At 46.1% G+C, this 21547-nt stretch overlaps 1 protein-coding gene across 1 annotated transcript; it reads right to left on the bottom strand.

The window, feature by feature from the left end:
• Positions 1–362: 362 nt before the first annotated feature.
• INA (internexin neuronal intermediate filament protein alpha) lies at positions 363–13804 on the bottom strand. The gene is given in 3 exon segments (NM_001266570.1): positions 363–2366; positions 3583–3707; positions 12687–13804. Coding segments are annotated over 3 exon segments (1500 nt in total). The 5' UTR covers positions 13752–13804; the 3' UTR covers positions 363–2056.
• Positions 13805–21547: the final 7743 nt, after the last annotated feature.

Genomic DNA, 21547 nt, shown 5'->3' with positions numbered 1-21547 from the left:
ACCTGCCGGGCTGAAGTGATCCTCCCACCTCAGTTCCCCAGTAGCTGTAACTACAGGTGCCACCATAGTTGGCTAATTTTTATATTTTTTTGAGAGATGAGGTCTCCCTATGTTGCCCAGGCTGGTCTCGAACCCCTGGGCTCAGGCCATCTGCCCCCCCTTAGCCTCCCAAAGTGCTGGGATTCCAGGGGGGAGTCACCACGCTTGGCCAGTATCTTTCTTCTATAAATGAGTTCATGGCAATTAAGGGTGACTGATTTCTGAGCTGAAGGTGAGAAATCAGGCAGAGCCAGACTGACTCTACACCCAAACAGTGCTTCTCTCAGTGAAAAGGCAGGAACCACAGAACACAAATTATGTTGGTGGGATTCGTGTGACTTTTAATTTCTTATTTTACTAATGTCTTACAATAAGTGTGAGGAGTAAAGACAGGGATGGCGTAAAAGTAAGAAGAGAAAAGTATCTTTCAAGTTCCTTGAACTATTGAAGCATGTGCTAGGATAAGAAAGTTCAGTAAAAGCATCATGTCCTTATCACCAGAGCTCTTAAAGGAGACATGGAACAGAGACGGGGCAACTCTTCAGCTCTGGCAGAAGTGACTGCTGGACAGAGAACAAATCCTGCATCAGCCTTGGCACACATGAAAGACTGGGCAACGCAGATGCTACACAGTTGGGCAGATGAAGAGCTGACTGTCCAGAATCTACTTCTAGCAAGCGAGTAGGCGCATGCACACCCCTTCTCTGGTCTGGGTGTCTCTTCCTCTCCGGCAGGACCCCACCAACTGTGCAGCCATGGGGTAAGTGTTGGGGAAGTCTTTTAGAAAAGAGAAAGATTTCTTTCTTATGTTTGCTGGTGGTGTTGATTGACCAGAAGTGGTTGTTTTTTTTTTTTTTACTTTGGGGCAGTAGCATTGTGTTCTGGTGACAAAATATCCTACACTTAGCACTCGTAAAAGGCATAGGAGAGTGAAAGCGAGGCCTTTTTAGGACCTAGACTAGTGGGAAGGGGAATACGTGGATTCTAAGTGTAAGGGGATGAAAAAGCTAATTCTATATCACCACAAATGAACTGACACGTAAATGACACCTTGGCTTTTTCCACTCATAGAAACACTCACTTCCTCTAGCTTATACTACTAAATCTAAGGTCAGTTTCATCACAGTTTGGAATAACTATTTACTGTGCTTCTAAAGTAAAGGTGAAAAGCTACATCCTTAATAGTTTTTTTATCCTAATTAAATGGATTTGTGTAAGCTGAAAGCCTAAAGTCTAGGGATTCTTTTCATTATTTTATATGTTAGGGGAAACCCTTAAAATTCATCACTGCCATTTTTTTTAACCTACAGAATTGAAAGAATATGAAATGGGCAGGGATAAGTAATTACACGAATCATAGACATGGTCAACATGCATCTAATTTTACCCACTGAGCAAAGAGAGCAAATGGGGGTAAGTTCTTTTGAGAAGAACCAAAATGTGTTTAAATGGGAAGAATACTACACTAGACTATTTTTTTCCTACATGGAAGAAAAGGATATATGCAATTGAGGGAGGTGGAAGGTGTCCATTAAACAAATGCCTATTATTTGTGAAATAGTTCTATCAGAGTGGATTTGGGTGTGGACCATTAGTTTATCTTTGGCAGTGATCTTACGTTTTAGGTATATAGAGTAAGATTATTTAGCTGGGTAATGGCTGGGTAGCGTGAATAGTTTTAATTTCAGTTCACAGCAAATGACGATGATCACAGATTTAGCACCTTAGTTTGTACTTCCTCTGCACCTGAATCATCGATCACTGTGAAGTGTGAGCTGAAGGTCAGAAAGCTGTATTCTTAGATAACTCATCTGTGATTGCTCCAGGACTGCAGTTTACTTCAATCTAAGGGGTGGTTTTCTTATTACAGAAGGTAAGTATTCAATACTAAATATGAGACTGAAGCCTTGAAGATATTTTATATTGGTGGCAGGTGTTATGGTTCAGGAATAGGCTGTTTAACAAGTCAAATGCATATCATTCCCTCTTAAGCATTAACTTTTTCGAAGCAATGGAATTATATTTTTTGGCTTGAAATGGTGGTTTCTTCTATATTTGATTTCTCGGTTTTCTTAGTAGATATCACTGTCTCCTCTAATATTTCTTCAAAACTTTCCCCTATCTGGGAGGTTTTCTTAGAGGCTACCTTAGATGCCTCCTCTTCCTCCTCCTCTTTCTTAAGTGATAGCCCAGTGGATGAGACTTTGGAGGTTGCAGAACTGAGGATTCTAGGTGGGAGCAGATAACTTGGATTGGGAAGTGGATTCAGCCCTGAAATGCTTAACCCACTGGTGCTAAAACGTGTCTCCTCGCCTTCCAGCAGTTTCCTGTAAATCCAACAGAGAAAAACTCTTAGGAAGTCAATAACTTTTTCCCCCTAGAACTCAACTCTCCAGTCCTGATTCATTTGAGAGAGATTCCAAAGGACTTTGGAGTTTCTTCATGAGATTGAAACCAACAAATACTTAATTTCAAAGCTCAAAGCGTTGGACTGTGTGCATACACATGCACACACACACTCCTTCCGCACCAGCTATGTTTAAAGCATTGTCAAAGGGAAACCTATCCTATTCACAAATACATTCCAGGAGGAAAACCTACAACTCCCCTTGGTCACATCACACCCATTTTTGGCCATTAGCAACAAAGCTCTAGGGAGAAGTAATTTTCCTAATTAACACCTTAGCTGCAATAGGGATAAGGAGGTGAGATGTCCACAAAGGTGGTAGAAACTGCTTTATTCAAGAGATTTGTACTTTTTCAGTGTATAAGAGTACAAAATTTGAGATTTGTACTTTTTCAGTGTATAAGAGTACAAAAGGAATAGAACCAGCAATAACAAAAGCCAGTGAATGACACTATTTCAGATAACAGATTTTTATCAGCGTGACTGAAATAGTCCTATAAAAGAGTGACCCCCAAACCATGTTTCTCATAACTCTTAATAGTTTTTTAATCATCTTTTTTTTTGAGACAGAGTCTCACTGTCTCCCAGGCTGGAGTGCAGTGGCATGATCGCAGCTCACTGCAACCTCCATCTCCCAGGTTCAACCTATTCTCCTGCCTCAGCCTCCAGAGTAACTGGGACTACAGGTGTGCGCCACCACGCCTGGCTAATTTTTGTATTTTTAGTAGAGACGGGGTTTCACTATGCTGGCCAGGCTGGTCTTGAACTCTTGATCTCAAGTGATCCACCTACCTCGGCCTCCCAAAGTGCTGGGATTATAGGAGTGAGCCACCGCACCCGGCCCCAAACCCTATTTTTAAAGTTACGAGTCTCATGGGTTTCTATTTTAACCTCTGTGTACTCACATTATCCCCTTAAATCCTTTCAGAGGTACACAGAATACTCCCGGACTAGTAAGATGGAGCTGGATTATATCTAAGTAGAGGGATGGAGCAGTCGGCTCAGCTGAAAGGGGCCAGTGATGCCCTTCTTCCCTCCCTCACCAGTCAGAAGCCAGAGAGACCAGACCCACTTATTTGGGCAGTATTGCCCCTAGGTGACTGGATTTACTTGGGTAAGCAGGCCCTTTGCAGTACCTGTAAGCTGCTATCTCAATGTCAAGAGCCATTTTGACATTGAGCAAGTCCTGGTATTCCCGAAGGTGGCGTGCCATCTCACTCTTGGTGTTCCTCAGATCATTCTCCAGCTGCCCAATGCTATCCTGAAAAGTAACATATCCAAAATAGTTAGGCCAAACCAGCTGAAATTCCTCAGGATTTCCAGAAGGCAAGGATTCCCAACCCTGACTACACATTAAAACCACCTACTGAACTTATAACTTGCTTATATCCAGGCCTGTCCCTGAGCCCAGATCCAGATTCATTGGTTCTGGGGTGGGGTCCCAGCATTTGCATTTTTTTCATAAAGGTCCCCAGGAGATTTGAACTCATGGTGAGGACTGGGAACTTTTACCCAAAGGGCAAGTGAACACCTGCCCTTTTCAGGATAGCCACAAGGCATATAGTTCTCAACTGAAGATGGAGATGATTTTTTTTTTTTTTACACTTACCATCCCTCCCTTGCTTACCGTATTGCTGCTAAATAACTGTTGCAGTATGTGCTTTCCAAAATCCAAAGCCTCAGTTTAGCAGCTTAGATTCAGAAAATTCCAACTGTGGAAAGCACAGAGAGCTTTCCAGCAAGACCTCTCTGCCTCCATTCATTTTGATGATTTCCTAGAAGCCTGCTAATCAGTCACTTTACTGAGAGCATTTTACAGTATAGGTAAGGAGAAAGCAGAAATACTCCACAGAATTTTTTAAAAACCAAGGCATGGAAGAGAAATCGCTTTATATTTATATATTTATAGTCCTTGAGCAGCCAGAAGGAATTTTTTTTTTTTTTTGAGACAAGGTCTTGCTCTGTTGCCTAGGCTGGAGTACAGTGGTGTGATCACAGCTCACTGGCAGCCTCAAAACTCCTGGGCTCAAGTGATCTTCCTGCCTTAGCCTCCCCAAGCAGCTGGGACTAACAGGTGTGCACTACCATGCCTGGGTAATTAAAAACAATTTTTGTGCCGGGCGCGGTGGCTCAAGCCTGTAATCCCAGCACTTTGGGAGGCCGAGACGGGTGGATCACGAGGTCAGGAGATCAAGACCATCCTGGCGAACACAGTGAAACCCCATCTCTACTAAAACTACAAAAAACTAGCCGGGCGAGGTGGCGGGCGCCTGTAGTCCCAGCTACTCGGGAGGCTGAGGCAGGAGAATGGCGTGAACCCGGGAGGCGGAGCTGCAGTGAGCTGAGATCCGGCCACTGCACTCCAGCCTGGGCGACAGAGCAAGACTCCGTCTCAAAAAAACAAACAAACAAACAAACAAAAAAAACCACAATTTTTGTTTTGTAGAGATGAGGTCTTATTTTGTTGTCCAGGCTGGGTTCGAACTCCCGGCCTCAAGAGACACTCCTGCCTTTACCTCCTAAAGTGCTTAGATTACATGTATGAGCCACCATGCCCAGCCTGGTCTTTTCTTTTGCTCCTTAACTATACTAAGTTCATTGCTGTCCCAGGCCCTTTAGGCTTGTTATGTCCTCTATCTAAAATGTCAGTCTTTACATGGCCGACTCCTTGTCATAGGAGATTCAGTTCACCTGGGCTTGGTGGCTCACAGCTGTAATCCCAGCACTTTGGAAGGCTGAGGTGGGAGAATCACCTGGAGTTGGGAGTTCGGGACCAGCCAGACCAACATGGAGAAACCCTGTCTCTACTAAAAATACAAAAATTAGCTGGGTGCAGTGGCAAGCGCCTGTAATCCCAGCTACTTGGGAGGCTGAGGCAGGAGAATTGCTTGAATCCGGGAGGCAGAGGTTGCAGTGAGCCAAGATCGTGCCACTGCACTCCAGCTTGGGCAACAAGAGTGAAACTTTTTTTTTTTTTTTTTTGAGACAGAGTCTTGCTCTGTCGCCCAGGCTGGAGTGCAGTGGCCGGATCTCAGCTCACTGCAGGCTCTGACTCCCGGGTTTATGCCATTCTCCTGCCTCAGCCTCCTGAGTAGCTGGGACTATAGGCGCCCGCCACCTTGCCCGGCTAGTTTTTTGTATTTTTTAGTAGAGACGGGGTTTCACTGTATTAGCCAGGATGGTCTCGATCTCCTGACCTCGTGATCCGCCCATCTCAGCCTCCCAAAGTGCTGGGATTACAGGCTTGAGCCACCGCGCCCAGCCAAGTGTGAAACTCTGTCTCAAAAAAAAAAAAAAAAAGATTCAGTTCAAATGTCCTCTCCTGCCAGGCACGATGGCTCATGCCTGTAATCCCAGCACTTTGGGAGGCTGAGGCAGGAAGATCACCTGGGGTCAAGAGTTCGAGACCAGCTAGACCAACATGGAGAAACCCCATCTCTATTAAAAATACAAAAATTAGCCAGGCGTGGTGGCGCATGTCTATAATCCTAGCTACTAGGGAGGCTGACGCAGGAGAATCACTTGAATACGGGAGGTGGAGGTTGCAGTGAGCCGAGATCGCGCCATTGCACTCCAGCCTGGACAACAAGAGTGAAACTCCATCTCAAAATAAATAAATAAATAAATAAATAAATAAATAAATAAATAAAATGTCCTCTCCTCAGACAGGTCTTCCTTTGCATCCAATTTAAGTATTTACCCTTGACCAATCCAACACTTTACTTTAAGCCAGAGCAGCTGCTGGCCCTTGCAAGAATCTTGTGCAAATTAGAAAAAGATACCCCCAAAGGGAGAACAAATTAGAAAAAAAGCACTCAGTTGAATGCAGCCACCCTGCTCTTAGCTCTTACCATTATATGAAATTATCTTCCTCTTTTTTTTTTTTCTTTCCGAGATGGAGTCTTGCTCTGTTACCCAGGCTGGAGTGCAGTGGCGCAATCTCAGCTCACTGCAACCTCTGCCTCCTGGGTTCAAACAATTCTCCTGCCTCCGCCTCCCGAGTAGCTGGGATTATAGGTGCACACCACCACGCCTGGCTAATTTTTGTATTTTTAGTAGAGATGAGGTTTCACCATGTTGGCCACACTTGAACCCTTATCCTTGTGATCCACCGCCTCAGCCTCCCAAAGTGCTGGGATTACAGGCTTGAGCCACAGCGTCTGACCCCAGCAATTTATTAGTTTATACTAGTTTATTTTCTGTTGCTTTCCTCTAAAACAGAGTTTTACAACTTTGGCAGTATTGATGTTTTGGGCTGGCTAATTATTTGTTATTGTGAAATGCAAGATATTTAGTAGCATCCCTGGCTGGATGCCAGAAGCACATACTTCCCTCTCCCATTTGCGATAACAAGAAAACGTCTCTAGGGCATGGCGCGGTGGCTCATGCCTGTAATCCCAGCACTTTGGGTGGCTGAGGCAGGTGAATCACTTGAGGCTGAGCTGGGAGAATTGCTTGAGCCCAGTAGGCGGAGGTTGCAGCGAGCCATGATAGTGCCACTGTGCTCCAGTCTGGGTGACAGAGCAAGACCCTGTCTCAAAAAAAAAAAAGGACACAATGATTGGGAGTTATTTTTAAGAAACAGTGATGCAGGATCAGACGCGGTGGCTCACGCCTGTAATCCCAGCCCTTTGCGAGGCCGAGGCAGGCAGATTGCGAGGTCAAGAGATTGAGGCTATCCTGGCCAACATGGTGAAACCCCGTCTCCACTAAAAATACAAAAATTAGCTGGGCGTGGTGGCGCGTGCCTGTAATCCCAGCTACTTGGGAGACTGAGGCAGGAGAATCACTTGAACCCGGGAGGCGGAGGTTGCAGTGAGTCAAGATCATGCCATTGCACTCCAGCCTGGGCAACAAGAGCAAAACTCCATCTCAGAAAAAAAAAAAAAAAAGAAACAGTGATGCAGATAAACATATCAGAAATCTCAAGAAAGTTAAGTGTTGACAGGCCCTTGAAACTCCCCTTGTGTGAGAATGATAAAGCAATGGTGAAAGGTAGGGCTAAGACATCAGGGGGTGCAAACTTCCAAATCAAGAGAATTTGCAGAATTAAAATTCCTGCCACCTACCTGTTCTATAAATATTGACAGGAATACTGCAAAGAAGAGTCTCAATTGACTGACGGGTACAGAGCAAGGAATGACAGCCAGTAGGAAAAATACACATTATACTGGACCATGATGCATATATTTCAAAGTGTGTTAAGAGATCATGAGGTCTTAAAGAGATTTTTACCAAGAAATTTTACCTGATAGTTCCTATTTGAGGTTACAATCAATTCTGCTACTGACATATTAGGGACAAGAGAATCAATATTACTGTGGTAAGAGGGAAAAGAGTCTAGGGTGAGGGAAAAAGGAGAAAGAAGAAAATATGATTATGCAAAGAAGGAGGAGGAATGCTATATGAAGATAAGAGGAGGATTTCATCAGGAACTTTGGGTTGCAGTTTTTGCTCTGCCACTAACACCCATTGGACCTCAGCCTGTTTTCTACATTTTAGTTCCTTCCAATTTTCTACTTCCGCATATGAAAAGTTATAATGTTTATTCTTTTTCTAAGGTGTTCTGAGATCCTCAAATTAGGATTTCAATTTAATATATCTCACATATACATTAATATATGATGAGTCCATTATCTGTTAAATTAGTAGGCATTAGAACAGCATGGCACACAGGAAGAACTCAGTAAATGTTAGTGATTTTTATTCTTGATAATATCATACCACGTGGCCCTCTATCCTTTTGATGATATGGACAAATTAATCACAAGCCCTCACTATTACCAACCCCTTAGATAACAAAGAAATGTATAAAAACACTTTAATATTGGATAGTTGGAGGCATATACCCTAAAGTACCAGATTTTTTTTAATAACAATTTTGAATAAAAAGCCTTTCTAAAGTGGCTTATACCACTCACAATCAGGACATTAAACATAATGCCACCTTCCACAGTAATTAAGGGTCATGATAATAATCAATTTTAAAAATAATTCGGTGACATCTTTTAGGTCAACTGAGGTATATTAGGCTGTTTAATTCTACCCTAAATGGCCCCAAAGTGCAGTGTTTGAAATTGTGGATGCTCATTGATTTTCTTTGTTCTGAAAGATGAACAGATCTACTGCTGCTCATTCTTAACAATGCCTGACTCCAGTGGTCCCCATTCTCTATCTTGCTGCAGTCTTGAAACCAAATAAAAAAGCATTTTGAAATCATGTTAAGAATGAATAGGCTGGGGGCAGTATAGGTGCCAAGTTCCTAATGTGTGGCTTAGAGATAGATGATATGTCTCATCAGCAGGTTAATTAGGTCGTTGCTTAAAACACGATTGTTGTTTCACAGCTGTGTTTTCTGAATAAGAGGTGGTTGGGGAGCTGAGCTCTAGACAGATGAGATTTCCTTGAACTTCTAGGTTGCAGATTTCATAGATCTATTTTACAGATCACTGTAGAGAAAAGCACAACTTTGCTCCTTTCAGAAGGAACTGTGCTGTGTGCTGACCATTGATTGCTCTTCAATGTCTGGTCTCTTTGTTTGCGCTCTCCTCCCCACATCAGGCTGAGTCTTGCATTGCCCTTCAGAAGCCCTGCCAAAGATGGCCTCCAGCTCGAGATCTGAGCAGAGCGCTGCAGTCTGTCCCCTCCCCCAACCACGCAGCTGCTGCCGGCTTAGCCTGAGGGAACGGGAGAGCGGCACGCCCAGCTTCAGCTGGGGTCTCTCCTGGAGGAGCTAAGACAAACGCTGAGCATCGTGTCCATGGTTGGAAGGATGCCGGGTGAAGTAAGAGAAATGACTGGCCACACTAACATCTGCAGTGATGAAGAACGACAGGGCTGTGGATTTCAGCACGTTTGGGGGGCCCTGGGTCAGGGGGGCAGTAGTGAGTGCCCCACATCTGATTGAAAGAGGCTATTTAGAATTACTGCTCTGCATAATCAACTTTAGTGGGGACAGAGGATTTTTATTTGTGGTTCACCATGCGTGCTTTATTCTCACACCTATCTTTCCTTTGTCCCCATCTTTTTCTTTCCTCCACCACACTCGAAAATCCTGCATTATACGTATCTCTGTAAACTACTTTACTGGAAGAAGTGGTTTAGATCAGTGTACTCCAAAATCAGCCTGAGGACCAACAGGATGCAGCACTTTTATTGAAAAATGCATATTCCTGGGCCCTACCTGTGAACTGCTGAATCCATATCTTTGGGAGTGGGCCTGATAATTTAAGCCCCCAACTGTCCTTAGAGTGTCACTGGGTTTAGGATCACTAGTTTAAATTTATTTCTATAAGGATGCTATCATGGTAGCCCAGGTGACAGTAATGCAGTAAGATAGGGAGGGGCAAACAAAACAAAATGAAACAAAAACCAGGTGGAAGAGCTTAAAAAGATCAAATGTAGCTAATTTTAGAAATGGATCTATCAAGCTATGGATTTATATGCAGCCACTGTCACCTCCAATCTCCACGGGGCCAGCCCCTTCCTGCTATTTAATTAGGCTGTACTCCAGTCTCATAATGGAGAGAAAAGAGCAGGCTTGGCTTGTCTCCCTGGAGAGCATTAACCTGCAGTGATCTTGATCATTCAGCAAGGTCTTTCAAGGAAAGCTTCAACTTTCCAAGACTGACCACAGTAGAGGTCTGAGACCCCGAGTACCCTCCAAGAATGTCTTTTGACATCTTTAACAGAACTGGGACTCTAAAGGTGCCGAAGTGGCTATGTAGGCACCAGAATTGCCCTATGTCAGAAATGGAAACCCCATCAGCTTTTTATGCAGAGGGGAGTTGCATTTGGCTTTTGAAGACAATAGCCTGAGCTCTTCCTAATCTCTTCTCTTGCCTGATTCAGACTCTCTCATACACTATTGTGTACTTACTGTGTCACCTTGAATCATTTTTTACCCTTTCAAAAGTGTAAGAAGGTTTCTTTCCTCAAATAGGCTATCAGCTCTCTAAGGCAGAGAAGATGTGACTTTAATGGGGCCTTCCTGTGTTTCATAGAGGGTGTCAAGTTTGAAAAGAAAAATGGCCCTACCATTAATCTCTGTAGCAGAAGGAGAACAGCCTCCCATTACTGCAGTGAAAGGTGGGGATGAGATGAGAGGGCAAGAAAACAATGGCTAACTCTCACTGTAGAAAGGGAAGCTTTTCACCTTGGTCAGTACTGCTAAGACTGTTAGAACAGTCAGAGACACCCTTGTGGCATCAGGCCTTTAGGATCTGCAGGTAAGGCTTGAGCCTCACCTTAGCCTTAGGTCCCAAGGATTAGGGAACCAGCTCTCTGTTGTCTGACCTCCTCTTCCACTCCCATCAGCAGGTCCTCTGTGGCTCTAAAGGCTCAAGCTGATGGGGGCAGCACCGCAGAACTGCAGATACTGCAGTTTCTCTGTTGTTTTTGTTTGTTTCCTGTAGACCATGTCTGGATGACCCTACCATCATTGTCTAATGATGAAAGCCTTTTACAGCAAACAAGCCAGGCAAAACTGTCACTACCTCTTAGAATGTATGGGCTATAAAAAGCAAACAGAGAACATGGAAAAGCCCAATTCAGCTGGCAGTTCTGAGTAAGTTATCCTTTTTTTGTAGAAATACTGGGCTAGCCCTCCAGAAGACCACCTAGCTCGTCCTTGGAGGCTTCTAGAAGAAAAAAATGAAGTCTCAATTAGCCAAATGTGATTAATTCAGGCCATCCAGGGGTTATGGTACATAATGAAAAGTTCAAGTTATGGATTTTGAAGCAGAGATGGAAGTACTTATTTGAATGATAATGCAATACCAAACTAACCTAAACAGTTCAAGCAGGCTTTTTTCCTTCATCAAAGGACGTTATTTGTGACAAACAGCAAATACCTGCACATCAATAAGAATTCTTTAGCTTCTGATTAAAATGTTACTTTTGAGATTTCATTCCTTTCTTGGTTCCATTTTACCAGTGTTCCAAGCCCTATTAATTTCACCAAATGTAAACTTTAATCCCAGCTAGAATTATTGCAAGTTTCTGAATTATTGTCATTCAAAGGTGCTTTTATTGTACCTTGAAACTGAACCACACTATTTCAATTCTTTTCTACACCTTCCATTTACCCTGTCTCCTGCCTCTGTGCCCTTTGCGGTCATAATCCCAGAATGTCTTATATAGTAAAACTGAAGATGCAGTGGCCTTTGTTGGGAAGAAATAGCCAATCAATACCTTCACAGAAGCTTAGAGGACAGGGAAAGATGGAAAAAAATACATACACTAGAACAAAGAAGAACCATCTCTGTGACTTATCACATACACTTACGATGAAAAAAATATTTACAAAGTAGGAATTTTGAAGTGGGACCTCATAGCTGCTGAGCAAATTAAATGGTTTTTTAGTGCTAAGCCATCCATGAAAGCCAAAATTGATGTTGTCTATAAGGTGACCTTTGATTGCAGGTAGCCAAGACTGATGTGTTGGTGTTGCAGGAAAAAAAAAATCAAAGCAGTTAATTGTCTAGAGATTCATAACTGGGACACGAGACGGGAGAGACATCATTTCCGAGATGGGAAGAACTCGAGATCAGCACCGTGGACAGCGCCCCGAACTTTCACATTTTGCCAATAGGCGAACGCTTTCTTTAGGAGGAAATGTCAGCGGGTGGACAAGGGAATAGTGTGTGTGTTGGGGGAAGAGGGTAGAGCAGGTTGGTTGCTACCAGCTCAAGCATCGCTCAGCTTGTTGGCTCCCAATCTCTACTTTTTGGAGGGCGAAAGTCAAGAAAATGGGATAGGACTCTTCCCAGTTCAGTATCGCATTCTTCCTTCAACCCTGAAGTAGACCATACTCCATAAATATCTTCTAGGGCGCACAGAAAGCCTTTCAAAGTCAACCAAACAAGCCAGATAGCCGAGATAGCACCGCCCACGTAACCTGCCCCGTTGGGCTCAGTCCTACTTTGGGTGGGGCACTGTTCTCCGGGTCGCCAGTGTGTGTAGGCCCGCTTGCTGACAGACAGGCAGAGTTAGGTTTTCGAACCTCAAAGAAATTTAAGGGCTTATTTGTTCGAAGGACTGGGGCAGGGACATAAATGAGGGGCATTCCCTAAAATTAACAGTGAAGACTCCAGGGCTTTTTGTTTACCAGTGCCTCCAGCCGGGGCTCTTCTCTCCTCTCTTTTGCCCTCCCCCTAAGTCCTGGGGCCCAGTTTTACCAGAGGAAGCGGGCGCGGGAGAGGGCAGGGCGCTCCTCCCCAAGCCCAGCCCCGGCCCTTACCTGGTAGCCAGCCACCTCGGCACTGTGCCGCTCCTCCAGCTCCAGGATCTGCCTCTCCAAGGACTCGTTGGCCCCGCGCAGGCCCTCGATCTCGATGGTGCGCGCCTGCAGCTGGCGCCGGTACTCGTGGATCTCCTCGCGGCTGGCCCGGATGGCCTCGGTGCTGCGCGCCGCCTGCTCGTTCAGGTTGGCGAACTTGGACTTGTACCATTCTTCCGCGGATTGCAGGTTCTTAGCGGCCAGGGACTCATACTGGGCGCGGATCTCCCTCAGCGCCGAGGTCAGATCTGGTTTAGCCACAGCCACGTCCACCTCGGCCGCGGCCTGCGACGACGCCTGAAGCGTGGCCAGCAGCTCAGCTACCTCCTCGTCGTGCACCTGGCGCACGAAGGCCAGCTCGTCCAGCAGCGACTCCACCTTCTTTTCCAGGTCCAGGCGGGCCAGCGTGGCGCCGTCCACGTCGCGCTGCTGCGCCTTCAGGGCGCGCTCGGCGCCTTCGCGTCCGCGGCTCTCCTCCTCGCAGCGGGCCCGCAGCCGCTGCACCTCCTCGGCCAGCCCGTCGCGCTCCAGCAGGGCCTGCGCGCGCGCCGAGCTGGCCTCCTCCAGCTGCGCGCGCAGGTCGCGCAGCTCGCGCTGGAAGAGCTCGCCGACGCGCGACGGCTCGGCGTGGCGCTGTCGCAGCGCGGCCAGCTCGGCCTCCAGCGCGCGGTTCTGCGTCTCCAGCTGATGCACCTTCTCGATGAACACGGCGAAGCGGTCATTGAGGCCCTGCAGCTGCTCCTTCTCGTTGGTGCGGATGATCTTGTACTCGTTGGTGCGCGCCGCCGCCTGGCTCAGGTCCAGCCCTTCAGACGCCGGCGGCCGGCGATAGGCCAGGCCGAGGCCAAGCGACGAGGCCGAGGAGCAGGCGGCCGAGGAGGCCACATTGCTGCGGGACAGCGACTGCGAGCGGAAGCCGCCCGCGCCGCCGGCCCCGGAGAGGCGGGCGGACAGACGAGAGCCATCCCCGAACACCTTGCGGTAGGAGGAGGAGGAGCACAAGTAGTGCTCCGAGCCGAAGCTCATGGTGCCGGGATCCGGGCCGGACGTGCGGCTTCGGCGAGAGCTACAGAAGAAAGGAGAGGTGCGGCTGGTAGGGCGCGGCGGGGCGGTGCGCTCCGGCTTTTAAGGCGCTGGGGCTGGGGCGGCGCGTTGGGGGCGGAGCTCCTGCTCAGAGTCTGGCCGGGAGAGGGAAGGGGGGCATCCAGGAGCGGGGGCGGGGAGGAGCAGTGACTACCGCAGTTGCGCGCACGACGACCTGGGGCGCGGGGACAGGGCAGTCTGCGTCGGAGTCGCCCTTTTCTGCAGAGCCTCTCCCCAAGAATCGACTGCTTCGGAAGTGACTCGAGCGGAGGGGTGCCTAAATGACTGAGGTTTCCCATCCGGAAACCACACAGCTCTGTCGCATCCCTTTACCATGTCCCCTCTTTCTTCTTTAACCCACTGGTAGACTAGGGGTTTCTGGGAGGTGTCCCCTACACCCACCCTCATCCTGGATTCCAGAGGGCGAGGCCGTGTTTTTCCAGTTACAGTGGGGACCCGCAGGGCGAGGCCTTGTCCCCTCCCTCAGGTGGCTCAGGGTCCCCAAGGACAAAGGTGGGAGATGCTACGTCAGAGAGCATCTCTCCAGCTGCCCCTCTGCAGCTCCAGGGGAGGCTCTGGGCGGAAAGATGTTCGGCAAGTGCCTCTCCCAGAAGAGAGGGGAGATGGGTAAAGAAAGTGACCCCGGGCTGCGGGAAGTGGGGAGAAACAGCGGTAGAGAGGGGAAAAGAGGCCAGATTTGGAGAAGCAAGAGGCACTGGGGGAATTGCTGGGGCTCATCGATAGGGCACTAAAGCATGGCACAGGCCAGGACCACAAGCTGGTGGAAAGGGGGCTGCAGACTTTTGTGTTTAGAGCGTTATATTTAAAAATATTTCGAAAGGAGCATTTTTAAACCAAGAGATTTCACCTGAAAAGAAATTGGATTTCTGGCTTCTTCTGAAAACGGGAAGAGCTGGGATGCCCACAGTGGGCAGAGGTGAGTTGCCCTTACCATTTGTATAAGAAGTGTGCTCTCGTGTTCACCACAGTCCCTGCCATTCTCCACTGAATTACGCCCACCTTCTTAATTCATTTACTTTACCTTTCTGACCATGTGGGCATTTGAGATTTCAGTCTGTGTAAATCCAGCAGGGTAGGTCCTCACCTGGCTTCGGAGAGCCACTGCCTGTGGAGATCTCTTTTTGGAGAAAAGAGATCCCTGCAAAAAGATTAAACTCCAGGAGTAGGGGAGAGTGCTGGTGACTGAGCCGGCCTCTTCTGCCACATGGAAGGGTTGGTGGGACAGGGGGTGAGAATCAAAGAATGGAATCTGGAAAGATGAAGGCTGGGAGGGGTCAGTGTGGAGTCTGTAATATGTACCCACTTTCAAGCTTCTAATATCATTCAGGATATGGATATGGCTTTGGAGAGGGAGTAGGAAGACCTTTTTAGTTATATTCCAGAATTCCAGACTGAGCCTGTGCAAAGATGTGATGGATGGTTTCCTGCAATCCCCTCCCTAAACCCAACTCATATCCTGTTACTGGTGGATGTGAAACCGTTCCTTTCATTTGAAAGAGGATGATGATGACTATAACTCTTTGTACCTATACAGCTTACAAAGCACCTTCACATGCCTCAGCTCAAGCTTTCATGACTTGGGAGGTAGGTGTTGTTATCCCCACATGCTTAGTAAGTGGCAGAAGCCACAATTCAAACCCATTGCCTCTGACTCTGAATCCAATGTTCTTTCAATTACAAACCAGCATGCTGATTTGTTATTGGCCAAAACTCTTCCGAAGCCCACCTAGTCCTATTCTGGCTGCATGGAATTTTTTTTTTTTGAGACAGTTTCACTCTTGTTGCCCAGGCTGGAGTACAATGGTGCAATCTCGGCTCACCGCAACCTCTGCCTCCCGGGTTCAAGTGATTTTCCTGCCTCGGCCTCCAAAGTAGCTGGGATTACAGGCATGCGCCACCACCCCCCAGCTCATTTTGTATTTTTAGTGGATACGGGGTTTCTCCATGTTGGTCAGGCGGGTCTCAAACTCCTGACTTCAGGTGATCTGCCCACCTCGGCCTCCCAAAGTGCTGGGATGTGAGCCACCGCAGCCGGCCGTGCTGCATGGAAATTAATGAGACTTCAAGAATCTCACTGCAGGCTGGGCAAGAGGTCTCCAGGCTACTACTACTGAAACTCAGCAAAATGTCCTGGTTGGACTTCCACCTTTCTTTCCCTTCCCATCCTCCAGTGGAATCAGTACCCCAGAGGCAAAACACACATAGAACAGAAGAAAGTGAGGCAAAAGGCCTAAATATTCCAGCAGAGTGGCAGTTGCCCTGGCAAAGCTGCATTTTGCATTTTCTCAACAGCTTACCTGAGATTCCAAACTGGTAGTCCCCTGTGGGACTTATGCCTCCCCTTTCTTGGCATTCCACCCCACAGGCCCAGAAGTTTGGCTTTAATAATTTTAGCACAAAGCTGTCCTGCGAAGGAGTGATCTTGGCTGAGCCTCAATCCATAACTCTTTCCAGCTGGCCAGGCCTCCTGAGGGAGTTCCCCGTGTGTGCCAGGGCTGCGTCTTCATCTTCTTCTAATGGCACACTCAGACACCACAGACACGTTGTCAGTCATCCTCAGTCCTCCCCAAGGCCACATTCTCCAGTCTCTCTGTGGCATTTGGCAGTGCTGACCACTCTCCTTGGTTTTAATGACTCAGTTATTGGCCTTCTGCTCTTCCTTTGTAAACTCTTTTTATAGGCCAGGCACCGTGACTCATGCCTGTAATCCCAGCACTTTGGGAGGCTGAGGTGGGAGGAGCTCTTGAGCCCAGGAGTTTGAGACCAGCCTGGGCAACATGGCAAAACCCCATCTCAAAAATTAGCTGAGTGTGGTGGTACACGCCTGTGGTCCCAGCTTCTCAGGAGGCTGAGGCGGGAGAATTGCTTGAACCCGGGAGGCAGAGGTTGCAGTGAGCCGAGGTCGTGTCATTGCACTCCAGCCTGGGCAATAAGAGCGAAACTCTGTCTCAAAAATAAATAAATAAATAAAATAAACTCTCTTTTTAATATATTAGATCTCCCAGAAGCAGGGAGGCTTATAAAGTTTTCTCCCTGAGACATCTAGTTTTGCATCTAGCCAAGAGTTTTTCCTAGCCAAGTGACCTCAAGCACATTGCTATTGTTTGCTGAGCCTTAATTTCTTGAAGTTGTCTGTGAAAATTCAATAAAACAATCCACCAGAGTGCTCTGCAAACCTGGCTGATCATTAGAATTACCTGAGAACTTAAATTCAGATTCCCAGGCTTTACCCACAACCCACTAAATCTAGGGGATTGAGATCCCTAGACCTACCATTTCTCATGAAATGACTATGTAGTTTAAATGAAATTATGTATACAAAGCAGGCATCACAGTGCCTGCCATGTGCATGTTCAGTAAATGGTAGCTGTTAGAAGTATCAACTTCTTCAATTAATTCATTCAAACATTCAAATGAATGTTTATGTCCAAGGTCCTGGAGTAGGTGCCTTCTCCATAGGAATAAGGCAGATGTGGGCTCTGCCTCCATGGGAGTGGCATTCTAGTAGGAGAGACAGAGATTAAGCAGCTAATTATACCATTAGTTGTTAATTACACTTGTGACAAGTGCTCTGAAGGGAAGTACAAGTTGCTGTGAGGCATACAACTAAGGCCCTGACCTATGCCAATGAGTCCCAAACCTCTATTTCCAATTTCCACCTCCAAACTCACATATCTAACTGCCTGTTGGATATCTCCTCGTGAATGCTTGCTGGTCTTCAAATACCATAGATCTGAAAGTGACCTTATTATCTCCCTCTTCTCCTCCCCCTCCTCTTGCTTCTTGATCTTCACTTTGTCCCACTCCTGTTCCTCTGCTTACACAGTTCCTTCTTCCTGGAATTTCACCCTCGGCCATACTTCAACTGTTGAGATCCTCAAGGCTCAAATGCCGCCCCTCCACTTGGTATCTCCAGTGGAAGGTGATCCATCCTTCCCTTGAACTCTCCTCCTCCCACCCATAGCATTTGCAGCACTCACATGGCTCATAATGAACATAGTCTTCTACTGTAATTATTTGTATGCTTGTCTGAATTGAAATGGGAGCTGTGTGCAGTAGCACACACCTATAGGCCCAGCTGCTTGGGAGGCTGAGGCAGGAGGATCTTTTGAGCTCAGGAGTTTGAGGCTGTAGTGTACTATGATTGCACCTGTGAATAACTGCTGCACTCTAGCCTGGGCAACATAGTGAGACTCCATCTCTAAATATTAAAATAAATAAATAAATAAATAAGTAAATAAATAAATAAATAAATAGATAAATAGAACTGGAAGCTCCTTGAGCACAACTCATTTTCTACATCTATCTATATATATATATATCTCAGCACCTATCACAGTATTAAACACGTGAGGTGAAAAAAGGGTTTGAAAATGCTTTCTCATACAACTACTTGGGAAAAGTCTTTGGCATGACACCAAGAGTGAGATTCATAAAAGAAAAAAAAAAAAAACAATACTTCTAACTTCATCAGAATTAAAATATTTTGCTCTGCAAAAGTTCCTGTTAAGAAGATGAAGGCGGCCGGGCACAGTGGCTCATGCCTGTAATCCCAGCACTTTAGGAGGCTGAGGTGGGCAAATCATGAGGTCAGTAGATCAAGACCATCCTGGCTAACACGGTGAAAACCCGTCTCTACTAAAAATACAAAAATTAGGCCGGGCGCGGTGGCTCACGCCTGTAATCCCTGCACTTTGGGAGGCCGAGGCGGGTGGATCACGAGGTCAGGAGATCGAGACCATCCTGGCTAACACGGTGAAACCCCGTCTCTACTAAAATACAAAAAAAAAAAAAAATTAGCCGGGCGCGGTGGCAGGCGTCTGTAGTCCCAGCTACTCGGGAGGCTGAGGCAGGAGAATGGAGTGAACCCTGGAGGTGGAGCTTGCAGTGAGCCAAGAACATGCCACTGCACTCCAGCCTGGGTGACAGAGCGAGACTCTGTCTCAAAAAAAAAGATGAAGTCTGGGCATGGTGGCTCAGCACTTTGAGAGGCCAAGGTGGGCAGATCACGAGATCAGGAATTCAACACCAGCCTAGCCAGCTTGGTGAAGCCCCATCTCTACTAAATAATTAGCTGAGCATGGTGGCGTGCACCTGTAGTCCCAGCTATTCGGGAGGCTGAGGCAGGAGAATTGCTTGAACCTGGCAGGCCGAGGTTGCAGTGAGCCAAGATTGTGCCATTGCACTCCAGCCTGGGCAACAGGCCACAGAGTGAGACTCCGTCTCAAAAAAAAAAAAAAAAAAAAAAGAAGAAGGTGAAAAGAGAAGCCAAAATATTTACAAATTACAGCAAATGTATCCAGAATATGTATCCAGAATTTGTAAAGAACTTTCTAAACATAACAGAAAGGAAATGAACATTCCAATTAGAAAATGGGCAAATGACTTGAATAGGCATTTTACCAAAGGGAATATGCAAATGGCAAATAAGCACATGAAAATATGTTCAACAGGCTGGGCATGGTGGCTCATGCCTGTAATCCCAGCACTTTGGGAGGCCGAGGCGGGCGGATCACGAGGTCAACAAATTGAGACCATCCTGGCCAACATGGTGAAACCCCGTCTGTACTAGAAATACAAAAATTTGCCAGGCGTGGTGGCGCGCAGCTGTAATCCCAGCTACTCAGGAGGCTGAGGCAGGAGAATGGCATGAATCCAGGAGGCAGAGCTTGCAGTGAGCCGAGATCGTGCCATTGCACTCCAGCGTGGGTGACAGAGTGAGACTCCGTCTCAAAAAAAAAAAAAAAAAAGAAAATATGTTCAACATACCTATCACAGAAATGAAATTCAAAGCACAATTATGTGACACTACATACCTACTAGAGTGGCTTAAACACAAAATACTGACAATACTAAGTGCTTACAAGGATGCAGAACAGCTGGATCTCTAATTTATTCCTTCCAGAAAAGCTGGTGGGTATGTAAAATGGTACACATACTCTGGAAAAACACTTTAGTAGTTTCTTATAAAGTTAATATACATTTGGCCGGGTACAGTGTCTCAAGCCATTACTGTAATCTTAGCACTTTTGGAGGCCAAGGTGGGCAGATTACCTGAGCTCAGGAGTTCAAGTGCAGCCTGGGCGACATGGTGAGACTCCATCTCTCCTAAAAATACAAAAATTTAGCCGATCGTGGTGGTGTGCACCTGTAATCCCAGCTACTCGGGAGGCTGAGGTGGGAGAATCACATGAACCCAGGAGGCAGAGGTTGCAGTGAGCTGGGATTGCACCACTGCACTCGAGCCTGGGCAGCAGATGGAGACTCTGCCTCCAAAATAAATAAATTAATGAATTAATTTAAATAAATTAATATATATTTACCATGTGACTCAGCAATTTCAGTCCTGAGTATTTAGCCTAGAAAAAGGAAAACCTATGTTCACACAAAAATGAGTATACAAATGGTCATAGCAGCTTTCTATATGATGTACTAAAATAGGAGACAACCCAAATGTCTTTCACCGGGTGAGTGGTTAAACAAACCAAGATACATTCATACAATGGAATACTGTTCACCATTAGAAAGAATGAACTATTGACACATGAAACAACTTGGGTGAATTATAAGGGCATTTTGGTGAGTAAAAGCTAACCTCAAAATGTTACATATTATGTGATTCCATTTATAAAACATTCTTGAAGTGAAGAAATTATAGTGATGGGGAAAAGATCAATGATTGACAGCAGTTAAGGTTGTAGGTTTGTGGGAGGATGTGACTATAAAGGGGCTAACAGGAGGGAATTTTTGTGGTAATGGAACATTTCTGCTACTCAAATCTATACACATGATAAAAATTCAGAGGGTGGGAGAGGGAAGAGAGAAACCTAATGAAATCCAAATAAGGTCTGTAGCTGAATTAAGGTGTTGTATCAATGTCATTTTCCTGGTTTTGATAATGCACTATAGTTATATAAGATGTTATTATGGGGGGGGGAGCTGGGTAAATGGCACATGGGAACTTTCTGTACTATTTTTGCAATTTTTTTTGTGTCTTAAACTATTTCAAAGTAAGACATACATAAAAATAGGCAAATGTTCTTAGGAGATACATACTGAAGTTTTAGGGTTGCAGTATCATAATTTATGTAACTTACTCTTAGATGGTTTGGCAAAAATGCTGTCCACACATACCACGCATACAAATGTACACAGAAGGGGGAGGTAAAACAAATGCATCAAAAAGTTGACCATTGGTGAATTTAGGTGAAAAATGTACAGTTGTTTATTGTATTAGCCTTGCAACTTCTCTAGGTTTAAAATTTTCAAAATAAAAAGTCAAGAAAAAATTTTTTTTTTTTTTTTTGAGACAGAGTCTTGTTTTGTTGCCCAGGCTGGAGTGCAGTGACACAATCTCGGCTCACTGTAGCCTCTGCCTCCCAAGTTCAAGCATTTCTCCTGCCTCAGCCTCACAAGACTAGCTGGGAGTACAGGTGTGTACCACCAAGCCAGGCTAATTTTTCTTTTGTATTTTTCTTTTTTGAGATGGAGTTTTGCCCTTGTTGCTCAGGCTGGAGTGCAGTGGTGTGATCTCGGCTCATTGTAACCTCTGCCTCCCAGGTTCAAGCGATTCTCCTGCCTCAGCCTCTCAAGTAGCTGGGATTACAGGCGCCCACCACCATGCCCAGCTAATTTTTGTAGTTTTAGTAGAGGTGGGGTTTTGCCATGTTGGCCAGGCTGGTCTCGAACTCCTGAGCCTCCTAAAGTGCTGTGATTAC

This window comes from Macaca mulatta, chromosome 9, assembly GCF_049350105.2.
Source record: "Macaca mulatta isolate MMU2019108-1 chromosome 9, T2T-MMU8v2.0, whole genome shotgun sequence".
Lineage (NCBI taxonomy): Eukaryota > Metazoa > Chordata > Mammalia > Primates > Cercopithecidae > Macaca > Macaca mulatta.
The sequence above is the reverse complement of the archived record's forward strand: the minus strand, read 5'-3'. Positions and strand labels throughout refer to the sequence as shown.